Here is a 22,055-nt window from a genome sequence, read left to right as displayed (position 1 = left end):
CAAAACACCGCATCTCACCAGGTATCTGACAAACCACCATGCCTCACCAGGTACCTGACAAACCACCATACCTTGTGAAGTACCTGACAAGCCACCACACCTTGAGAAGTACCTGACAAACCACCACCCGTCTCCAGGTGCCTGACAAACCACAACGCCTTGAGACACCTCACATACCACCACCCCTCACCAGGTACCTGACATACCACCACCTATAACCACTTGTCTTCCACGAATATGGTGTGTATATCTGTACGTTATACATTGGAAAGCCCACTTGCCAAAGGTTTGTGGTTTCCCCTGGCCACTCTGGTTTCCTAAAACTTATACTATTGATCGTCTTCGTACATTAGTGTAAAATTATACGTGGTTAGGACAACACTCATCAAGTATTAGGCCACTCATCCAAGACGGGTTAAGGGGGGGGGGCACATTGTCCATGATATCATCGTATATGCACCCCCCCTTTCCCCCTCCATCCCCTTTCCCCCGCCTATATTTCGTACATTTCTGGATTTTGGCCTACAAACGCATTCACAAGGGAAGAACAAGGCTTCTGCTAGAGCCAGTGGAGTACTTCACCTCAGACAGAAGCCAAACAGACTAGTCTTGTTCAAGGTGGTGTTCTAAAAGGTGGAATGAAACTCTATTTTGTGTGAGCATGATTTCTGCATTATATGAATTCCATGCCCTTTCTGGATAAATTCTCTATTAACTATAATATCATTAATGAACAGATGCTACCATTGGGACTAAAGTAATGGACAGGTATTGTCAATTCCAAAAGGAACAGCTTCCTCTGACCTTGTTGAACAGCTTCCTCTGGAAACCAACATGTATTGCACAATAGACATTGAAAGTATTATATTATGTGTAACATTTGATTTATTTATTTGATTAGTGTTTTATTTATTTATTTGATTGGTGTTTTACGCTGCACTCAAGAATATTTCACTTATACATCGGAGGCCAGCATTATGGTGGGAGGAAACCAGGCAGAGCCTAGGGCATACCCACGACTCTCCCTAGGCTACTGACAGGCCTTCCCACGTAACCCACGGCCAGAGATGGAGCCAGCATGAGGTGGAACTCATAACTACCGCATTGTGTCATTGCGCTGCACTGGTGTGACATTAGACGTTGATGCCTTTGCCTGATGCCAATACCTTACCGTTTTAATTAACACAAGACAAAAGAGTTCATTTTGAGAGTGACAGTTTACAAACACATCACATTCATTAAGTGGCATTTAGAAGAAAGCCATTACATATTAACATGGAAGAAATTCTAATGCACGTCCCACTTTCACTCATTTATGATGTTTAAAGTTGGAAATCAACACTGATGTCACTGACGATGCTTGATTCTACACCAAACAAATATACTGTACATCCGCTAGAATCTTTTTCTTGTTCCATCACAGGGAGATAACCAAACTACAGTTACTGAGACTCTTAGGAATTCATATATGTGAAACAACACCATGAAACAAGACAAAACAAAACTTCCTAAAGCTGCTTTAGCAAACATTTATTAAAAGAGTCAGCTTTTCACGAATACAGCAAAGCATGTCTATAGCAAAGGGAAAATGTTAACATACACTCTATGGAGGCTATTTTAGCAAAAAAATGTACAGTTTACAACAGCATGTTCAGAGTAATGCTTTAATTCTACCTCACATATACTTCTATCTCATTTTCACTGAACATCAATGAAAACTTCATACACTACCAAAAAAGTGTAGCCAAAGAGACTCAAATGTGTGAAATTAGGAAACTTAACTACTTTGAATTGAAAGGGAACAATCTAAGGCTACACCTTTATACAGTTTTGAAACAGGACACAAACACAAAGCGATTTTGTTTACTCCTATGACCTGCTTCACAAAGTACTAACACCTAAGCTGACGGTACATATAACTACCATGGCCACATATGTTAATGAATCACATGTTGCCCTAGTAACAATAAACTTAGCACAAGACAGCTTTATAAAATAGGTAGAATGTTATCTTGCAGTTAGAATGTAAAATGTTATACAAAGGTGTACAATATGAATTGTGAAAGTGCTCAGGAAGTGATAGGTGTTTTTACATCACATAGTTCACTAAAACATGTGTACTGGATGATACGGACTCAAGTGTTTATACAGGAGGAAAATCCATATACTGTAAACTACTAGATATTACATTGATATACATGAATTTATAAGTACCAGTACAGCAAGAGAATATGTATACAGAACTTTTATATATAAAGAATATTTATAAAGAGCTATTATCCTTACTGTGCAATGGTATACCTGGCTAGTATAGTATACTGGTTGAATTATGTATCAGCACACGGTTTATAAATGTGAAAAGTTTACGAAAATATGTTTACAAGTGACAGCCAAAAACAGCAATTGTATCAAGGAAATAAAGAGTTTCGTACTAGTGACAACATTGTTGTCCATATTTTAACAAATGCCGATACACGGATACAAGCCCCTGTTTGTTTGAGGTGTTAACTATAGGCCTACTACTCTTTCGTAAGGAAAATTAATCAAAAATGATATAATCTGGCTATAAGACTCCATCAGATTTACTGTTACTTTAGTTAAAAAAGATCATCTGCCTGGAGAAACTCTCTTCATCTTGTTAGTTTTCATTAAATAGGAGTTCTTACATGCAGAACTTTCACAGTTTACTAGGAAGTTTTGAACTACCTCTGTGCGCACATTTTCTATTCAGTCTATGAGATATTGAATTTTAACTATTTTGGTTATTTAAATTTCTAATGTAGAAAGAAAGAAAAAAAAAAAAACCTTGCACAGAAACCCCAATGAATCATAGCTGAGTAGAGTGTTAAAACAAGCCAGCATCATATAAGTCTAAATAAACAATGAAAAAATACAAACTAACTTAAAAATTAAAAAAAAAATAAGTTGGAAAGTACAACAAATCTTGGTCAAAATATGGCACAAGCATTATCATTGAGCCAGTGTAAGAACAGATGTCAAAGAGATCAGTATCCCTATCACCATATCCCTGGGGTGAACCAGAATAAGCATTTCTCACAGTCCAACACCATCTGCATGCGCAGAAAATTTACTGAACTTCTTTGATTGGTACTTTATGCCTTGCTCAAGAATATGTCACTTATAGGACAGTGGCCAGCATTAAGGTGGGAGGAAACCGGCAGAGAAACCCAGGAGGATCAGCAGCTCCTGGGTCATTGCGCCACACTGGCACGCTAACCACCTCAGTCACTGAGGCCCCCTGCACTTTACAATGTTGTTCCGAACAATATGTATACAAAACGCATCTGAACAAAGAGACTGGTCTGTTCAATCAACAAATTCACAAGAGCCACGTACAGGTACATATTCAAGTAGAAGGCTATGGACTACTTATACATTTATAAAGATTTACAAATATTTCACTTTCATGTAGTCACAATATAACATATGCTACATTAACTTTTATTGTTACACCTTTCATTTGTTACAATGGTCTGTCATTTACTAACCTGAATTAGAATCAGTGGCATAATAATTATAATTAACTGGCAAACTTATAAACATTGGTAATGATTCAGTAACAGCAGAGGAAAGAGTACAAGTTCAGAAATAAAACATAGGTGTGTTTTCATTCATAAATCCTTCCTTTGCTATACAGTTATTATGATAAACATGATTATAAGCTCCGGTTATAAGCTTATAAAACAATTTGAAAGTGAAATGTGTGTAGTTTAGCCAAAAATAACACAACACATACCTGTGAACAAGTGCCTTGTTTATAACATACAAATGCATTAATACATATGTTTGGTTTGAATTTGGTTATTTATTTATGTGATTGTCTTGTTCAATGATTTCAAAAAATCAACCAGCTACATTGCTCTCTGCCCTTGTGGTATAATGAAAAACAAAAAAGTAGGACGGGGTTCACCAAAAACATTTTCTGTTCATGCACAAAATTATACAATCCTTAACAAACTTTCTAGCTGAACAGAAACATGTGACTGGACCAAACTGTACGTTGTACAGGGATAAAGGCACTAGAGGCAGTGGAATGTGTCAATCTGTGTGGTATTGCCACTGTGTAATATCTTATTCTCAGGTTCAACACTAATGCCTTCTTCAAACTCATGCATAGTAACTGGGTGAGAATGAGCACTCTACATAGCACTGGTCTTACAATATAAAGGTTGGTTAAGAAGCCATGAACTTCAAATAGCATCCTTAGCGGAATAAGCTCTAGGGTTGGATCTACACACAGATCGCGTCCCTGGGTAGGCCCATTGTCATGATCATCCTGGTATCCAATAAATTGTCTCTCCAAGACTACAACTATGTACACAAACATTTCAGATTTTGTCACAGCTCTGGATATACCAAGGTGACCAAAGCCTGAAAAACACTCATACCCATAAGCCTGAACGTGAATGTGACAACTGTCATGTACAATGTATAATGTCTGTGTGTGTTCCTGCTGGTCATTCTGCACAACCAATCAAAAAGGACCACTCTACTCATCAACATCATTATAGTTAGGTTAAATACATGTACTTTGGTTGTGTTAAAACGCAGATATATCAAGCAGATGTGTGAAAAGGAGATGAAAAACACATTACTTCAAGCATAGTAACACCTTGGTTACATGTACTGTAGATCTAACTACAAATTATCGTCAATCAAATTTATGACTGGATCTCACCTCTTGTCTATCTCATCAGCATAATGATACCAGGCAAATAGGCTTCCATTTTTTTTTTCAACAGACAAAGAATATGGCTAATACATGTATCTACAAAAATCTGTACCTTGTTAATATTGGTTACATTAACCTTTCTACCTCTAAACCATAAGGCAAACTCTATCCAACTGCTTTTATAATAGTGTAAGTGATTCCTTTGCACATGTAGGTAGACATTATAAAGCTCACATAAGTAACAATCAATATTTGGTTTGTATACACATCTACATCGTATATACGAGAGGTAAAAGCTTAAAAGAATTTCATATGATCAGCTAAACACATACATAACTCACAATAATATATGCAAAAATATACAATGCACAAGTTTCGGAGATTAGTTACAAGTACATTTGACAGGAATGTAGCTGAGGAATGTTAAAGCAAGCCACCTCCAACCCCTCCCCCACCACCACCTCCAACCCTCCCCCACCCCCACCAATCTATGCCGCGATGTCTGCATCCCGATTACACACCTGAATGGTACAAACTCAGAGAACTTGGAATCAAAAACAATACATATAATGCCAGTAATTTCAGTAGACTACATAGGCTTACCACTGAGTATAAGATCTGGTGGTAGTACCGGGTGATGTACCTGCCTGACATCGCTGCTTTGGTGAGATTTTCACCTCATAGACGCTTGTTGCCAATATATACATCCTCTTGGTGGAACACTTCTACACAGGGCAATGCCAAGGGATGAACTATGTTACTATAATATGAAAGACAAACTTTGCTAAACTCCCCTAGAAATGAGAGTATGCATAAAAAGTAAAATCTAGCTGTTACATCCGCATATAATATGTATAAAGATTATAAAGAAATCAAGTCCACTCAACCCTTTGTAATGAGAACCATAAGTGTAATGGTGATAAACACATGTACGGTTTATATAAAAGCTTAATTACCTTGGTTAATGCATAAGACAGGTGACTAAAAATACACAAAAATAAGTTACATGTAAGTCACTTCAATTTATGTATAATGTAAACATGTTAGAAGAAAAAACACATTAGGTACATGTACAAGGTCCACTATCACAAAACTTCCTACATCCAATTTCCCATAACTTTTTATCCAGATGACATCGTCTGGATAATAGCTCCACATGGTTTGTAGATATGCATATATTATACTGCATGAGAAAACTATGATGGCTGAGAAATAAAAGATGAACAAACAATCAGTGACAGCATTCACTCAATGTAAACACACTCTACCATCTACCATATACATGTATAATGAAAATTCCGCAATGTTTAATTCCTTATTAGATCATTCTAAAAATGCGTCATAGTTAGAAAAACAACGGGTGATAATGGCTTTATTCTAAGTTGAAATAAGAATTTGACAGAATAAAAATGTTGATCTTCAGAATTTCCACAAAATTTATCTTAATGATGAATTTGATTTACACTACAAATACCTATGAGCCTGAACTGCAAAATCAGACACACGTTATCTTTCACATGTACATATAGATCTACAACTACTGTAGCATGAACAGGAGCCATACACCAATATGTCATATTATATCAATATATGGATTAATATATGGATGTTCAGTGGTAACTACCTGGAGAGACTATTCCAGCTCATGTAACATTATATGTGTGTATTAACACAATATTTACATGTACAAGAATTACAGATGAACACGAAATTGGAATGACTTCAAAAGTTTTCAACATAAAATGTGTATATAGGTTTGAATTGCAGATGAGTATATATGTTCATCACAAAAAGAAGAGACAACTACTCAAACACATCAAATTTTGAAGACACCATCAAACATGGATGGCAAATGCCATCAGCTGTGCAAGTGTTTTATACAAAAATATGGGCATTGTGTTTAATAAAATAAATTTGTGGCAAACAGTTTGGAAAAAGAATTTGTGGTCAAATGAAAACTTTCATAAAATTTCCAAAAAGTAACAAGGAGGAAGAGGCAGAGTTCACCCTTAATATTTATTTATATGAAAGTATTAACACCTGAACACTGCATGTACATATACCTATAAAATCTACATGTACACCAGAGGTGATAGGCATTGGGCCCTCCTTGTGCCAGATGACAGCTGTAGTTTACATGCCTGGATCTTCATCTAAGAACTCCTGGGTTTTGTCCTTGGTGAATGGAGGATGGAGCAGTTTCCTCTGTCGGCGCACACACACGATGATGCCAAACACAAACCCAAGCAAAACACCAAGCAGCATACAACCAACTCCAACTCCTGCCATTCGGGCTGTAACAGCAAAATCAATAAGCTTCTTTAGAATGCAATGTTCACTTCTCAGGAACACCTACTGATGATTCCAGCCTATAAATGCCAACCCAACCAATCTAGAGGTTTTTAGTCTCATTTCCTAATTAGATTGTTATAAGCAACCATCCAGCAATAGATCATCATTCTTCAAACTGCAAACATAATTTCATTAGGTATGTACGTCTGTATGCTTCAGGTTTAATGTTGTACTTAACAATCTTTCATTTACATAACCTCAAGGGGTCATTAGGTGTGTGCTCATATACTCTGTTTTCTTGTGGCAGGGGAAGTTCATGTCGCTAAAGTGCTGCCCCCTCTGAAGTATCATGCTGAAGACACCAGACACATTATAGCCTACGGGCAACAGGTCAACCAGTCCTGTTTCCTTGCTCTAATCTCTCAGTGCTCGGCATCAAGCTAGGCAGTAACAGGTACCATTTTTAAAGTTTTTTGTATGATCTGACCCAGGTTTGATCCTGATTTCATCTACATTAGGACAAATCATTAAGGCCTGATGACAACCCACCTTTAGAGGTTTATTTATTTATTTATTTATTTGATTGGTGTTTTACGCCGTACTCAAGAATATTTCACTTATACGACGGCGGCCAGCATTATGGTGGGTGGAAACCGGGCACAGCCTGGGGGAAACCCACGACCATCCGCAGGTTGCTGACAGACCTTCCCACTTACAGCCGCAGAGGAAGCCAGCATGAGCTGGACTTGAACTCGCAGTCACCGCATTGGTGAGAGGCTCCTGGGTCATTACGCTGCGCTAGCGTGCTAACCGACTGAGCCACGGAGGCCCCCCTTTAGAGGTTTATGGTCAGTGTCAAATTTCTCTAAATGTTACTTGTGTTCTGGTTATCCCTGGTACAAATCCTTAAAATGACCTCTTTACATCATCATGACTCTGTTAGCTGACGTCAAAACTCCCCTCTTCTAGACAAAAATGTTTCAAAACCCATTATTTTATGCTGCCATTGGTGATTACCAGTGATCCTAAATTTTGAATCCACTGCACTTAATTCCCCAACTTCCAACCACCAACCCATGCCCAAATAAGGTTTTATAAAGTTTTATCCCTGTGCAGTGCTTCCTTTTTAGTTTTATTGACCTACGTTCAAATTACCTGGATGTGGTGTGGTACACAAATCACGATATCAGTATATGATACAAATCCCCTTGCCAACTGTTTTTCACCAAATGTACATGTAGTGTAACATATCTACAATCTCAGGGGTGTGATCACTATCTGCTAACTCAACTTTAATGAACCTAATGAACTGGAATAATATAAAAATATATGTGCATGTACTATGACACTGAAATTGAATAGATCTCTAAGAAACATCTTAAAACCAGTCAATAAAATGAATTTTCAAAAAGCACAATGTTTTTTAACTTTCTTTTAACTCACATGGGAATGAACGCATTTCATCTGATATATAGGATTCCCTTTTCTCTTGTGTCATCCACTGATGCAGCAAATTCCAAGTGAGTTTTTCGTACTCTTTGATCGCAGCATCATTGCTACTATAAGCCAGATCATCTCCACTCCAGATAACAACACCTGGGGGAACAAACAAGACACTATACAAGAAAACCTCGCAACACCCTCACTGTTCATACGATACTGCATGTACTATCCAACCAATACTTGGTATCAAACTATTTACTGTTAAATTCACTAAAGTGATACTATTTTGGCATTTCTGCTCTCCTACTATGCAACCGAAAAAAATGTATCAAAAAAGATAAAAAACAGAACTGCCTGCAGTTTCACGGCTCCCTAGCATTCTGAACAAATGGGTTTGTGCTTCAGCACAGATTAGTTTGCGACATGCCAATGTTTGCAACAGTGGGTCAGCAATACAGCAATGCTGACACATTAGATACATAGTCCATTTTCTGAAAATTATAGGCAGTTACCTGATCACTTCAAGGGCATGTACACATAACTGTCTATTTACCGTCTAAGTCTAGGATTAGGATTTAGTCTAGGACTAAATGGACTTATATGGTCAGCGTGAATACCTTAAGCTACAATTTGGGGCTAATTTATAGATCTCATCGCATTGTTTCAAAACAATGAAATCCCCACCTACTGATGCAAGCTGTAAGTTTATAATATGATCAAACAACAGATGAAAAGAAAACCAGACCCATGCTTTGTTATCTCAGCTTCTCAATGTACATTAATACATGTACCTGACATCTCCAGGTCTCGAACCAGATGATATTTCAGCAGTAAACTGTGGTAGTCCTCAAAATACAGCAAGTGCATCCTTCCCTCTTCCTTATCCTGTTGAAAAGGTTGAGAACAGTACAAAACAAGGATTATTTCTAGCTTCCTTCACTGGGATACTTACTATAACTGTATACACCTGCTGCAAGGAGATGCTGAATATTGTTGTCACAAGTCTCTAATCTGGTACAGGGGGGGGGGGGGGGGTCAATAAGTGATGTCATACAAATACAACAGCTGAAAATGGCTCTTTGATTTCTAAGATCATATTTTGACAAAGTTCTCTTTTAAAACAGGAAATGAAGGTTTATTTATCTTAGAAATTCAGGGATGAAACTTAAATGAAACTGGCCCAGTAGTTTTACACTTCTCTAGCAGCAGTTATTACTTTATAATTCTTCCAGATCAATGTGGAAGGTAAGGTATGTAGGTAATAACACCTGTGAGAAGAGCATATGTAGTTTTGGAGATATCGTGGAATGATGCATCAAAAGGACAAAAAAAAAATGTTAATTTAAGGTCTTCTAATCAATGAGATAAATGATATTCACAACATCTCTGAAACATTTATAAATCTGTTCAACAACAACAGCGACCATACTTCATTGTAGAAAAGAGTAAACACCACGACCTTGCAGGTCTGACCTCTGGTCATCATTGTAAAACCCTCCAATTTATATCAATGAATATGGGGACAAACTGATGACGATTTGCTTCTCAAAACTTTATTTTCCTGTAGCTGGTTTCATCCAATCAGGAATTATATTACCAGAAGAACAGCCTTTATATACATATATATAGTCAAACTAAAAGTTACACAAACTGCACTGAAAGATGGTCTTTCACATTTGAAGAGTGGAGGCATAAGGTAACTAAGATGTTTTTTTTGATTGTTTTTTTTTTCAGATTGTTATAAATAACACAACATTGTGCGCTGAGCTTTCTCTCTGAAACCAACCACAGTGCAGAAATTAGCACAAATACATGTCGCTTACCTCATGTACTATGTATGGAGCCATAACAAATTTTTCCCACGAGTGACCCTTAACAGACTCCACTTTATCCGGAAACTTCTTGACCAAGTCTCCCAGGGTTATCTCTTCCCTTGCGTTGTCATAGTCACATGGTAATCCATCACTCATGTTTTTCTTCAGGTCACACTGGTTCTTCTACGGGAAAAGAGATGCATGCAGCAGAAAATTATTTGTTCATTTATCTGATTGTTGTTTAACACCATTCTCCAGAATCTTTCACTCATCCTACGGCATTCAGTTTTATACGTGGAGAAAACCAGAGTGTGCAGAGACAAGCTTTCCCAGGTGTGAGGGACAGATATGCACAAAATACTGGCGGAAGACGATGATCTGGAACACGGTCTCAGACCGCATACATGGCCACATACAGTCATGGAAAAAATTATTAGACCACCCTTGCTTTCTCCCATTTCTTGTTCATTTTAAAACCTTGCACAACTGAAGGAACATTTGTTTGGGCAAAGAAAGTGATGAAAACAGAAATAGTTCATAAGGGTTTTATTTAAGAGGTGATATCTATCAGTTCTCTATGACTTTCTTGACAATGACCAAAATCACTTAAGTTCATACATCTGTAGATGTGGCAACTGTATTCTCAAAAACATTTTGGCATTTCATTTTTTCTCCTGTCTCCTAGTCACGTAGTCACATGACTCTCAGTCTCATACGGGAGTTAGTACTTGATTGCATGCCCATTGTTTTTGATGACTGCAGCCATGCACCTTGGCATGCTCTCCACCAGTTTGTTACATTGCCCTGCGGTCACAGCAGCCCATTCCTGTTGCAAAAATTCGAACAAATTTGCTTCGTTTTTGGGCTTGTGGTTCTCCATTTTGAACTTGATAATATTCCACAGGTTTTCAGTTGGATTCAGATCAGGTGACTGAGCAGGCCAATTCATGGTTCGAATGTTCCGGTTCTCTATCCAGTTTTTAACTGACCTTGCCGTGTGGCAAGGGGCATTGTCTTGTTGGAAAATCCAGTCATTCGAGCCAGGAAAGAGTTTAGCAGCTGATGGAAGAAGACTGTTTTTAAGAGTAGCTCTGTATGTGACTTGGTTCATTCTCCCTTCACACAACTGCATCTGTCCTGTTCCACCCATACTGAAACAACCCCAGATCATCACTGATCCACCCCCATGCTTTACAGTAGGAGCAAGGCAGTCTGGTTTGTAGGCTTCCCCAGGCTTCCTCCTAACCAGTAAGTTGGCTGGAGTAGGCATCAACTCAAAATTGGATTCATCACTGAAGAGAACTTTAGCCCAATCATCAACACTCCAATTCTTGTGATCCCTCGCAAAACGCAAGCGGGCCTTCCGCTGCCTCTCGTTGATGAAGGGCTTCTTCCGTGCCCTGTGCGACTTTAGACCAGCTTCAAGAAGTCGGTTTCGAACTGTTCTTGCTGAACAAGTCACATTTGTTGACAATGCCCACTCATTTCTAAGGTCTCTGGAGGTCTGACGACGATTCTTGATACAGGACCGGATGAGTGCTCGGTCATCTCGTGGGGTAGAAAGACGTTTCCTGCCTCGACCAGCTAGCAGTTTTGTAGTACCATGTTCGGCTTGCTTTTTCTTGGTGTAATGAACTGCTGTTTTAGAGATCTTCAGTTTTTTGGCCACTCGTCGCTCGCTCAATCCAGTATCCAGCTGTGCCAAGATGGCTGCCTTTCTGGCTCCACATAATTCTTTCGTTTTAGGCATTATGGGAGCTGACAACTACCGAGTTGTGCTGCGTCTTAATATATAAACAAGAGACCCCTATTTATGTAAGCCTACATGTAAACAGGAAACCACTCTTTATGTAAGTCTGCATGTAAATAGAAAGCATGAAATTGCCTCGCATACACCCTAGGAATACAACTGACCTTAAAGCATATCAAATACGACAAAGTATTATGGAATCAGCTGGATTTTTGTCGTATTCATTGTAATCTTCGGTTAATACACCTTTAGGGTTGCCAGGCATTAAAATGAACAAGAAACCAAAGAAAATATGAGTGGTCTAATAATTTTTTCCATGACTGTAAGGGTCATTGACCAATTATTATTACCATGGCCATAACAAACGATAGAGAGGGGAAACAAACAAATCCCATACCCTTCATCTTGTGTGTCCTAACAATAAAAGAGCACTTATCTTAACCTTGGTTATGACCTCCCCACCCCCCACCCCCCTTCCACAAACACCCCAGCAGAGAATTAAGACAAAAGACATGTATCATCATGGCACTGAAGCCAGGTGAGAATCAGAGCACATTTGTCAACATGTGATCGACGGCAAAGCAGCTGATGGTCACATAAAGATATATTCTCACGCCTTCTCGGCCTGAGGCTTGCACAAGGGGATCATGAGCCAATAACAATTGGGTCGACTGACCCTATTGTAAATATTTACAATAGCCCCAAAATTAATGTTAAGTACAAATATTTGCCTTAGGTAGACTGTGAGTAAATAATTTCCACTAGGTTTGCAAAGATGTGCAATTTAATTGCCTCAAAAAGAGAATTTTTTCACGTTATTGATCATAGCTGCTGATTCATTATGATGTAGAACTCTTTTGAAAATGAATCACCTTACAGTTCCTTTGTACAAGCAGCGCAACTTATTTTTACAATTAATTGTAAAGTTAATTGTAGGGTTTACAATCAATTGTTACTACCCTCTCTTGGTGAAAGCGGGCCAAGGACATTTGTGTTATAGGCTTAAGTGAGTCAACTTTTAAGTGAATTACCAAGATATAAGATGAAGTCTGTTATAGTCTTTTAAAAAGGTCAAGATGTACAACACGTTAAAATATCACATTACATATATATATATGTAAATATATATATAACTCGGTGCAAGTGTACAAAATGAACACATATATACCTCCTTATGATACGATTTACATGTGTAGTTAAATCCATGCCATGGAACACCCAAGAAGAACTTCTTCAGCTCAAATCCATGAGAGGCATACTCGTCAAGTCCTGCAAGACATGGAACGGTATTATTAAACATATGTATCCATTTATGTGTAGTATTGATCAATAAAAAGCTAAATTGATTGTCGTTTCCTCTAACCCTAATGCTGGCTGCTGTCATGTAAGCGAAATATTCTTGAGTATGGCATAAAACACCAATCAAATATAAAATCAAATACATGTACACAACCTGATTGTAGAATGACAAAGTAGGAGTTTGTCGGATGTACAACTGCACATACATTTGACACTTAAAAGGTATGGAAACAACAAATCTGGGTTAAATGACACCATTCTTTGTTCTAAAACAAAGAATGTATACACAATATACACGTACATGCCAAATTTGAAAACCAAATATAAAACAGTATTGATTCACCTATATGGACAGACAGGTGGGCAACATAATGCTCTCTACATAATATGCTGATGGGACAATAACAGTTCAGACATCACACAACTTCATGCTCCATATGACTTTAACAACATTAAAAAACTTTGTAAATACTTTACATCTGAGTACATCTTTCTCTTAAATTTCAACAAAAAGTGTCAAACCAATCACTTTGCCACAATAATTAAATCTCGTTATTTATTTAATTGCTTGGTGTTTTAGGTTGTACTCAAGAATATTTCACCTATATGACAGCGGCCAGCATTATGGTGAAAAAGCCCTAGTGGCTGAATCTTGTGTACTCAGTTAAAACAACTGGGCTTCTTGAAAAGCCTCTTGAGATCTGTAAGTATTAAAATCAAAAATGCTTCATAGTGTAGCTGGTAACGAAATGTGAGAGATGCTGAATTTATTAATCCACTTTTATGACTGGTGTTTAACGCCAAGATTTTTTTTTCAATTATATTAACCATGGCTTACATGGATTAAAAAGGTTGTCACTAGTGTCGTCCTTCTCTTTTTTTAGATCCAAGGCCCATCACTGAGAACACAAGAATCTTGCATATTCTTTGTAAAGGAATGGGAATAAAGGCATATCTCCGTACACTTAGCCATTAAAAGGACAAGCAATTTAACCAATCAGCCAGGTCCCACTCTCAATACGTACCTAATACAAGTTTTGTAAATGGAATGAGTGGTCTTGCTTTGCAGACTTCAGAAGTTGAGATAAAACTCTTGGAATTTAACACAAATCCCTCACAGTGGGTCATCAGGCTATCCACCAAATTATATAGAACAGATCTCTTGTGTTCTTTAAAATTATCAGGAGTCCACGGTAACAAACAGAGCATCTGAAAGAAACAAAACTTGGTAAGTATCTTATCTCACTAGACATCAGCAATACAACTTAAAAACTTCATGAAACCCTCTCTGACACACCAAAATAAAGAAATATTGCTTTAGGTGCATGTTGGTAGAAGACCCAAACATTTCTGTAATAAACACCTATTAACTCAGAAAAACTTATGATTTCCAAATTACTTTCCCAAGAATATGGAAACCCCACTGTGATGGAAGTCACTGCACTGTATTTTGTCTAAATGCTATCAATGTCTTGCACATCAAAAATCTCAGATTCTTGCTACATATATGTCCACATTCTGATACACATGTGGATGTATTTGTTTCACAGTTAAGCTTCACAGAGCTGCACAATCAGGTCCCTCTGCTGGCAATAAACCACTCCCTGAAGGCATATCTCCGTACACTTAGCCATTAAAAAGACAAGTAATTTAACCAATCAGCCAGGTCCCACTCCCAATATGTACCTAATACAAGTTTTGTAAATGGAATGAGTGGTTTTGCTTTGCAGACTTCAGAAGTTGAGATAAAAATTTTCAGCAGAGATTTGCTGATATATACCTTTGAACCATAAGCGTGATGGTCCAGAGAGAATCTGAAATGTTTTAAGAAAATTGCCACGTTTGTTAAGTTCAGAGATTCTTCATCGAGGATATCCAAAAAGTCAAGTAACACGTAATCAGCAAACAGGTTTCGGGCTTTCTGGACTGTGGTACTGATCCATACAAGGTCTTTACCATCATCCATCAATGATGAAAAATTACTCAGATGAGCTGAAACAGAGATAAAAAAGATCAAACACGTTTGAGATCTTTGGGACCTAATCACATGTAAAAACTTGTCATTCAGTAGTAAGGCTAGCAAAGAGCTCACCTGTAGGGGACACATGAACACAAAAACTTCAGCTCAATTTTTAACCACAAGCACGGCACATGCCCTGTGTGTTTATATGTATGTAAAACCGTAGCTACATACTTCTTGAGATATCACCCCTAATGACATCACCCTGGCCAGTACTTGACATGCACACAGAGCATCAACAATGGGACATTCCCCTTGTTTGATGGTGATTTACATTGTGACATGCAAAATCTCAATTCAACACAAGAAGCACATTTTAAGATCATCCCTAACATTTACAACGGTCATTCTCAAACTCATATGGCCATCAGGAACTTGGACCAACTCTGTATGGACCAGTCTTAACCTCTAATATGTGCTGAGCTTCAGTCAGGAATTCTGTAATTTAAAGTAATTAACCTAATTCTTCAACCTTTTCAACCGTCCCTGCAACCAACGTTGTGAAACACTCGGAAAGAAGTGTGTGGTGTAGAGAAACAATTTGCAGTTTTATGAAGCTTGCATCTTTGATGACACACACAAATCTTTTTGGCGTCATTCTCACAACAATTGCATGCAAAAATTCCACTGAAAAAAGTGCTTTAGAGGTTGAAAAGGTTGAAGATTGACAATAATATGCACACAGTACATAAATGATGGAACATCACCACCCCTATTATTTTGCTCTACATGTATGCAAAACCTGAACTCCACCCCTAACATTTATTTCAGCACTGTTTTCCCTGTTGTTGTGCACTGACCCCTAAGCTAGGTGTATGTCACAAACTAATAAGCTATACAGGGTAAAAGGCGAATGAATGGATAAATGAATGTTTGGGGTTTTACATCTTACTTGGTAAAAGACAATTATGAATTCCATAATTTCATATTTGTGAACTTACATAACTGTTAAAAGTAAGAATAAAATACTCAAGAAAGTATAGTTTCATTACTCGTGTTATTATATTACATTTGTATTCATAAATTAATCCATGCAAAAAAAGGCAGCATCTAGCGAAATACACAAAGGGAGACTACTCTACATATAGTTACATACATGTAATCATAGAGAATTTTCAGTTTGTTTGTGCAACCAAGTTACTTTGACGTTATTCACAGAGAAACTTACATATAAAACCGTAACCTTTCCCTTGCTTATGAGCATAACACATCAGCTCCACGTCCGGCTCTCCAGAACTAATTACAGTTGACACAACATCCCATCTCCATTTCTTCCAAGTATGCTTGTCATTTGACACAACGATTACCTACGGAAATAAAGTGGACATCAGCTTAACGGCAGATCATCAATACATCACGTACATGATGTACTTCAATATTGACTAAGCTATTCATATAGCCAAATCAACCTCCTCAGTGGAGTACCTCAATCAGAACATATACATGTATGCTTTCAATGATCAGCAGAAGCTTAAGCCAGGCAGCTGATGAACATGATGTTGGTTTCTGATGCTTGTGTGTCTTTTAATTAAGGTTTTGATAGTATTTTAAAACAGATTTGTACACACTACCTACTGAGCTTTTTGTGTTTTGTGAATTTCACATATAAACCCTGTTCCAGTTTAGAAAATTACCTATTCATGAAGCATTAGTCTCAAGTTTCAATATTTGTATGCAAAAAGTAGAAATTAAGCTGTGAAAACTTATTTAGTCATGTATTTTATGCATATGGTGCTGAGTGAAACTGCTTACTTGCATATGTGCAGCTATCTTGTAAGCTACCATGCTGTAAACAGGATCCTGTTGTGGGTCACTGATATCAGTGGTGACTCCATGGAAATATAGCATTGGTCTAATTTACTTGGTAGGCGCAACTTAAGTAATTCAAGTGCCTTAAAGGATACTTGAAACGCTTTGATTTTATTTCTTAATGTGCAGATTAAGATGTGTAATAACATAACAGTACCAACAAAATTTTAAGCTTTCACTTTGGAGGGGTTGATGGCCTCTTAGTATTCTTAAGGTACCAGCTGTCAGTCTGGAAATTAAGTAGCTTACAGCAGTCACATCAACGATGATCTGTCTTAAAACTTACTCTGGGGGACAGACTGAACGGCCGAATGGGGGGTGGGGAACAGACAGAATGGGGTTGACTGCAGGGGTGCAGAGGGGACGCTAAGCTCGCACAAAGAAGCCATGCAGTATCTATGTACATGTCACCTTGCCCACACTGTAGCAACACAGTTCACCGGGCTTGGGGCATGTCGGGGGTGTTCACCGAGCTCTGAACAAGATCAATGATGACATAATTTCCTGGAAAATCCGACCACTGACAGGTATAAAAAACAGGTATAAAAATACCACCAATATGAAAATTTTGAACAAAACTTTTAGGTCATAATTTTCTTCATTTATCAGAGAAATATTTTTTTTTTCAGAATTCCTTTTCATGTATCCTTTAACAGTTTCCCACTGCAGCGACACAGGTCCACCTGGCTCAAGTACATGTATCTCGCTGACCAGTAGCTTAACCTCTACATGCATATTAAGCCCAAACTATCTTACTTAACATGCCTTAATTCCTCAACCTTTTCGAATATGAATAGGCAACTTTCAATGTGATTTATGCACCTTTTGAATTCAATTTTGGAGACAAAACTGCATTGGTTGGGTTGGCCAATGTCAGGGCTTTACAAAAGGTACAATTTTATCAGTCTTTGTGCAGAATAATGCCTTCAGAATATGCTAGAATAAACACCTTGCAAATATGCGCAAAGGTTGAAGAATTATGGTACACACAATCATGTACCTTGTGTCATCTACAGCCTGAGATTACCACTACATACATGAATGTCAAAGTCTGCATTAATATACCATCTAACAGTAAATCTATGAACTGAACAGGTCAAACCAAACTCGAAGACAAACCTAGCACAATTCTAGTGCTAGCCTTAAAGGGACAATAAATTCAGAATTTTGAGTTGGTTCAGCTAAATACAAAAATGAGTCGCATTTGACCCCTAACAAAACCTCCTGGGCCTATATTTTTTAACAAATATCAATTAAGAGAATTATATAGGGAAATCCGTCACTGATCTAAACTGTCCGCCTGACGAGATAACATGCAAACAAGCCAGCAAAAAGATTCCCACAATGCAAGATATGCTTGTGGATCACACATGTAAACAATACCACAGACTAAAAGTGAGTTATAAGTCTAATAAACCCAAAACTATCTTCCTTTCTATCGATAAGGTTTTATAAAGTACCCGTAATTCCAAATGATCTCTTCGGCGGAACTGAAGTTACATGGTAGACTACATACAGTGTAATTACAATGTCTGACATTTTAAGTTAGCTAAACATCTCCCGTCGTCTCGACAACAAGGTTGTCAAAAAAAAAATTATTCAAAAAAGCAGGCTTTGTAAATACAGTGACTTGAGTGAGTTGATGGTTGAAGGCAAACCCCTTGGATAAAGCTGAACATTCCAGTGTTCACTCAGTCAAATACATGTCAGTAGACATCTGGAAGTCTCAACTTTATATAGTGGTGGTCTGAAATAACAATACAGTTTTTTTTTCTTATGTCGATGGTATGTCCAGATTAAAAATCTAGCCCTTACAACTTGCTATGCTTTAATCTGGCAGAAGGTGAGACTGCCCTTAAGCGCTTGCAGCTCTCCATTTAAGTGAGTGTCCTTACATGTATTCTTAGTAAAACTTGCTGTCAAAACATGCTGTTTGAAGATGAACCTTATGATAAACATAAAAACTCTGACTCCACCTTTTCTTCAACTGCCATCTTAGACTTGGGTGCATCTACTCTAGGAAATAATCAATTCTACCTCCCAACCCACCCAAGCACCAAATATCTACCATTACTACCTTTACCAGACTATCATATGCCCTGTCATGGTTGGAGTTCTATGGAAATTCAGGATGAGCAGAGGAATCCCCTACTGTAAGTTGTGCCATACATTTGAAACATTCGTTTCTGGGGTAGAATTCAGCGATTCCCTACAGCAGATGTACCGACATCAAAACCGTCGAATATGGGGGCGGAGGAAAACACTGAGTTACAGTTTTGCTGTTTATATTCAGCTACTCGACTGTAAAGGCTAGCCCTAGAATTGTGCTAACATCCACCATTTTCTGGCAAGGTACATGCTGAATGTTCAACAATTTCTTCCAACATGCCTTTTGATTGGGAATTTTTTTTTTCTATCTTGTTTTTCTTTTCATTTCATTTTTTTTATTTTAGCCTTTAAATATAACGGTATAGTAATAATTTTCAATGTAGTGGCATCAGAAGCAGTGACACCTATAATGTCTGATTTGTTATGGCGACATACGTGTATGGCCATGAGATGGATAGTGTAAAGACAAAGTCGATCTGGACAGCAATAACTGGATTCGAACACACGATCCCACTTTACTAATGACAATGGCGAGCAGGTGATCTAAGCTGCTTTATAGAACACTCAGCCACTCAAGGCTTTTCTCCTCTCATTTGCCTGGTTAAACTTAAACCAGACAAAATGGACTAGGAAAATGGACAAAGGATCATTATTAATTTGAAGCCATCAAAAGGTGAGCACGGTTTTGAGGAGGTAAGGCGTAGGCCTATATAATACAGCACTTGGATTTGTCAGGATTTTGGAGGGCAGCCGTCTTACCTCTTTGGTATAATCATTTCGTCCTTGGAATGGTTTTCTTGTGCACGATGCAAACTCGCTGCACTTGCAGAAAGGAGGGTTATCAATTATGCCGAAATCTGGCCGCAGAGTGTTAGACTCGATCGCGAAAACTGGACATGCGATCAGAGATGTCCAGATTAATGCTGTCAAGAGTTCCCAGCAATGGAAGGATTTCGACATCTTGCTATTTTTCCCCAAGAAAAACTGTCTCCTTGGAATACTGTTACTGATAAAGAGAAATCTAGCTTAGCCAAGACTGTAACTGTGGTCCCACACAAAGGATAAAATCAGCAATGACAATGTCAAGTTATCCAGGAAATGAAGTCAGCTCAAGTCGTCTTGATAAGCTTCCGCCATTTTAAGTGCCCCGGACTATATTATGGGTTGTGAGGAGCTTCTCGCCCAATCAGAATTTTACCTGAGTAAAAGTAAAAGGCATATTGCACTTTTGCACACAGGTAAAACTGCACACGTGATTTGCAATGAGGCAGGAGAGATTCAATGATTTACACAATTACTGAAAGAGGAGAATAGGTAAGCCTAGAAATCCAACCCGAAAACCACCACATAAATAGGACACAAATTTACGTATAGGCCTACAACACATATTTTAGAAATTTCCAGAACCCGGGTGGTTTCTTATTTTATTGTTGTTAGAATTAACTAAAAATGTGATAATCTACGTAAAGAAGATTCGAGTTTGATTTGATGGGCTTGTCACACACGGATTTGCATGCAGGCTACTGTACCGTACTGTGTTATCCACGGAGGCCTACTGATCAGCCCACCAATTGGTATACAATATTCCATGCCGGCACGTGTATAGTTCGAGTTAAATAAACCTGTATTTATAACGTATATTCCCACCTATATTTATGGCCAACAAGCGGATTCGCTCGCTCTACAGTTTTGACCCACGATGCAATTGCTTGTTTACGTGATTATCTCCCTTCCGTTATAGTTATACTAGAAAAGCCAAGGGTTGGCAGTTCGAGCCAAATTGCCTCGTCCATGGCTCGGACAAACAGGCAGTATGCCCATATGTTGTCCGTTTGCTTTTTATTAGATGTTGCAGTCAACGTTGCAACGTCATAGGCCTACATCAGTCCTATCACAACATCCCTTTGTAGCAGGTTCGTTTCACTGCAAACAAGTTTGTATTTACCGTGAGGGGTTTAGAAGCGCACCATACACTCGATCACAGAATCATGCATCACACAGTAGCCAGCATTGATATATATCAGTCACCTTAAATTTGAACTGCTAAACTTGTGCAAATCCTGGCACCTTACGTGTTTCAATGTAATGGTTTACGTGTACTTTTGCGTACATACTCCAGTGTAGACAATTTGTATCCACAGTATGGATTGCTGGGTTAATTCGCGGTTCGTATTTAAGGCGGTAATCAAGAATGTTTCATTGATGAAACGAAAATCAGACTATCGGGAATAAATGAGTGACATTTGGCTAATAACTAGTGCACATAGGCTCATTACAGATTCTGAGTGGCACTGTCACATGCTTTAATTGTGGGAATATCATTAGCTGTGTTTGGGCATTACGCATATACAGCCACCTACATATGACTACATGTGACTTATAGGTTGAGTTCAATATCGCTACCATAGTAACAAAAGCATGGTGATGTATGAGTTACAGTCAGCTTATGCTTCGAAAACTCTCGCCCCTTCCATATAGCGTAATTCTGTCCATGCATGTGCTAAATTCAGTGGCTTCTTCACTAAGATACTTCAACGGAATTTCACAAAGACCATAGGCCTATCTGCATTGTTCCAACATAGGCCTATTGTGTATATGCATCGAAAGCATACCAGCCTTCAACCAATAAGGACGTTCCAGGTCAATAGTCGCGATGCCAATTCCCCCAAACGACGTATACCACAAACTACCAAAGAACAAAGAAAGTATTTAATGTACGAAAATAGGACGGAATGTGTAACTTCTTCGCCGCCAATAATTGCCAGCTATCTAAAGATGAACATGCACAGAGAACACATCTTGTATACATGGCAAGGAAGCTTGATA

At 38.2% G+C, this 22,055-nt stretch overlaps 1 protein-coding gene across 1 annotated transcript; it reads right to left on the bottom strand.

The window, feature by feature from the left end:
* Nucleotides 1–5,859: 5,859 nt before the first annotated feature.
* On the bottom strand, nucleotides 5,860–20,366 carry LOC135468304 (di-N-acetylchitobiase-like). Its single transcript, XM_064746485.1, has 9 exons — nucleotides 19,989–20,366; nucleotides 16,480–16,618; nucleotides 15,072–15,283; nucleotides 14,317–14,500; nucleotides 13,161–13,261; nucleotides 10,252–10,425; nucleotides 9,220–9,313; nucleotides 8,429–8,581; nucleotides 5,860–6,987 (listed from the first exon to the last, which is right to left on the bottom strand). The coding sequence occupies exons 1-9, from the start codon at nucleotides 20,187–20,189 to the stop codon at nucleotides 6,827–6,829; spliced, it is 1,419 nt and encodes a 472-aa protein (XP_064602555.1). The 5' UTR covers nucleotides 20,190–20,366; the 3' UTR covers nucleotides 5,860–6,826.
* Nucleotides 20,367–22,055: the final 1,689 nt, after the last annotated feature.

This window comes from Liolophura sinensis, chromosome 6 (genome assembly GCF_032854445.1).
Source record: "Liolophura sinensis isolate JHLJ2023 chromosome 6, CUHK_Ljap_v2, whole genome shotgun sequence".
NCBI lineage: Eukaryota > Metazoa > Mollusca > Polyplacophora > Chitonida > Chitonidae > Liolophura > Liolophura sinensis.
Note: the sequence above shows the minus strand (reverse complement) of the source record. Positions and strands in the feature narration are given on the sequence as shown.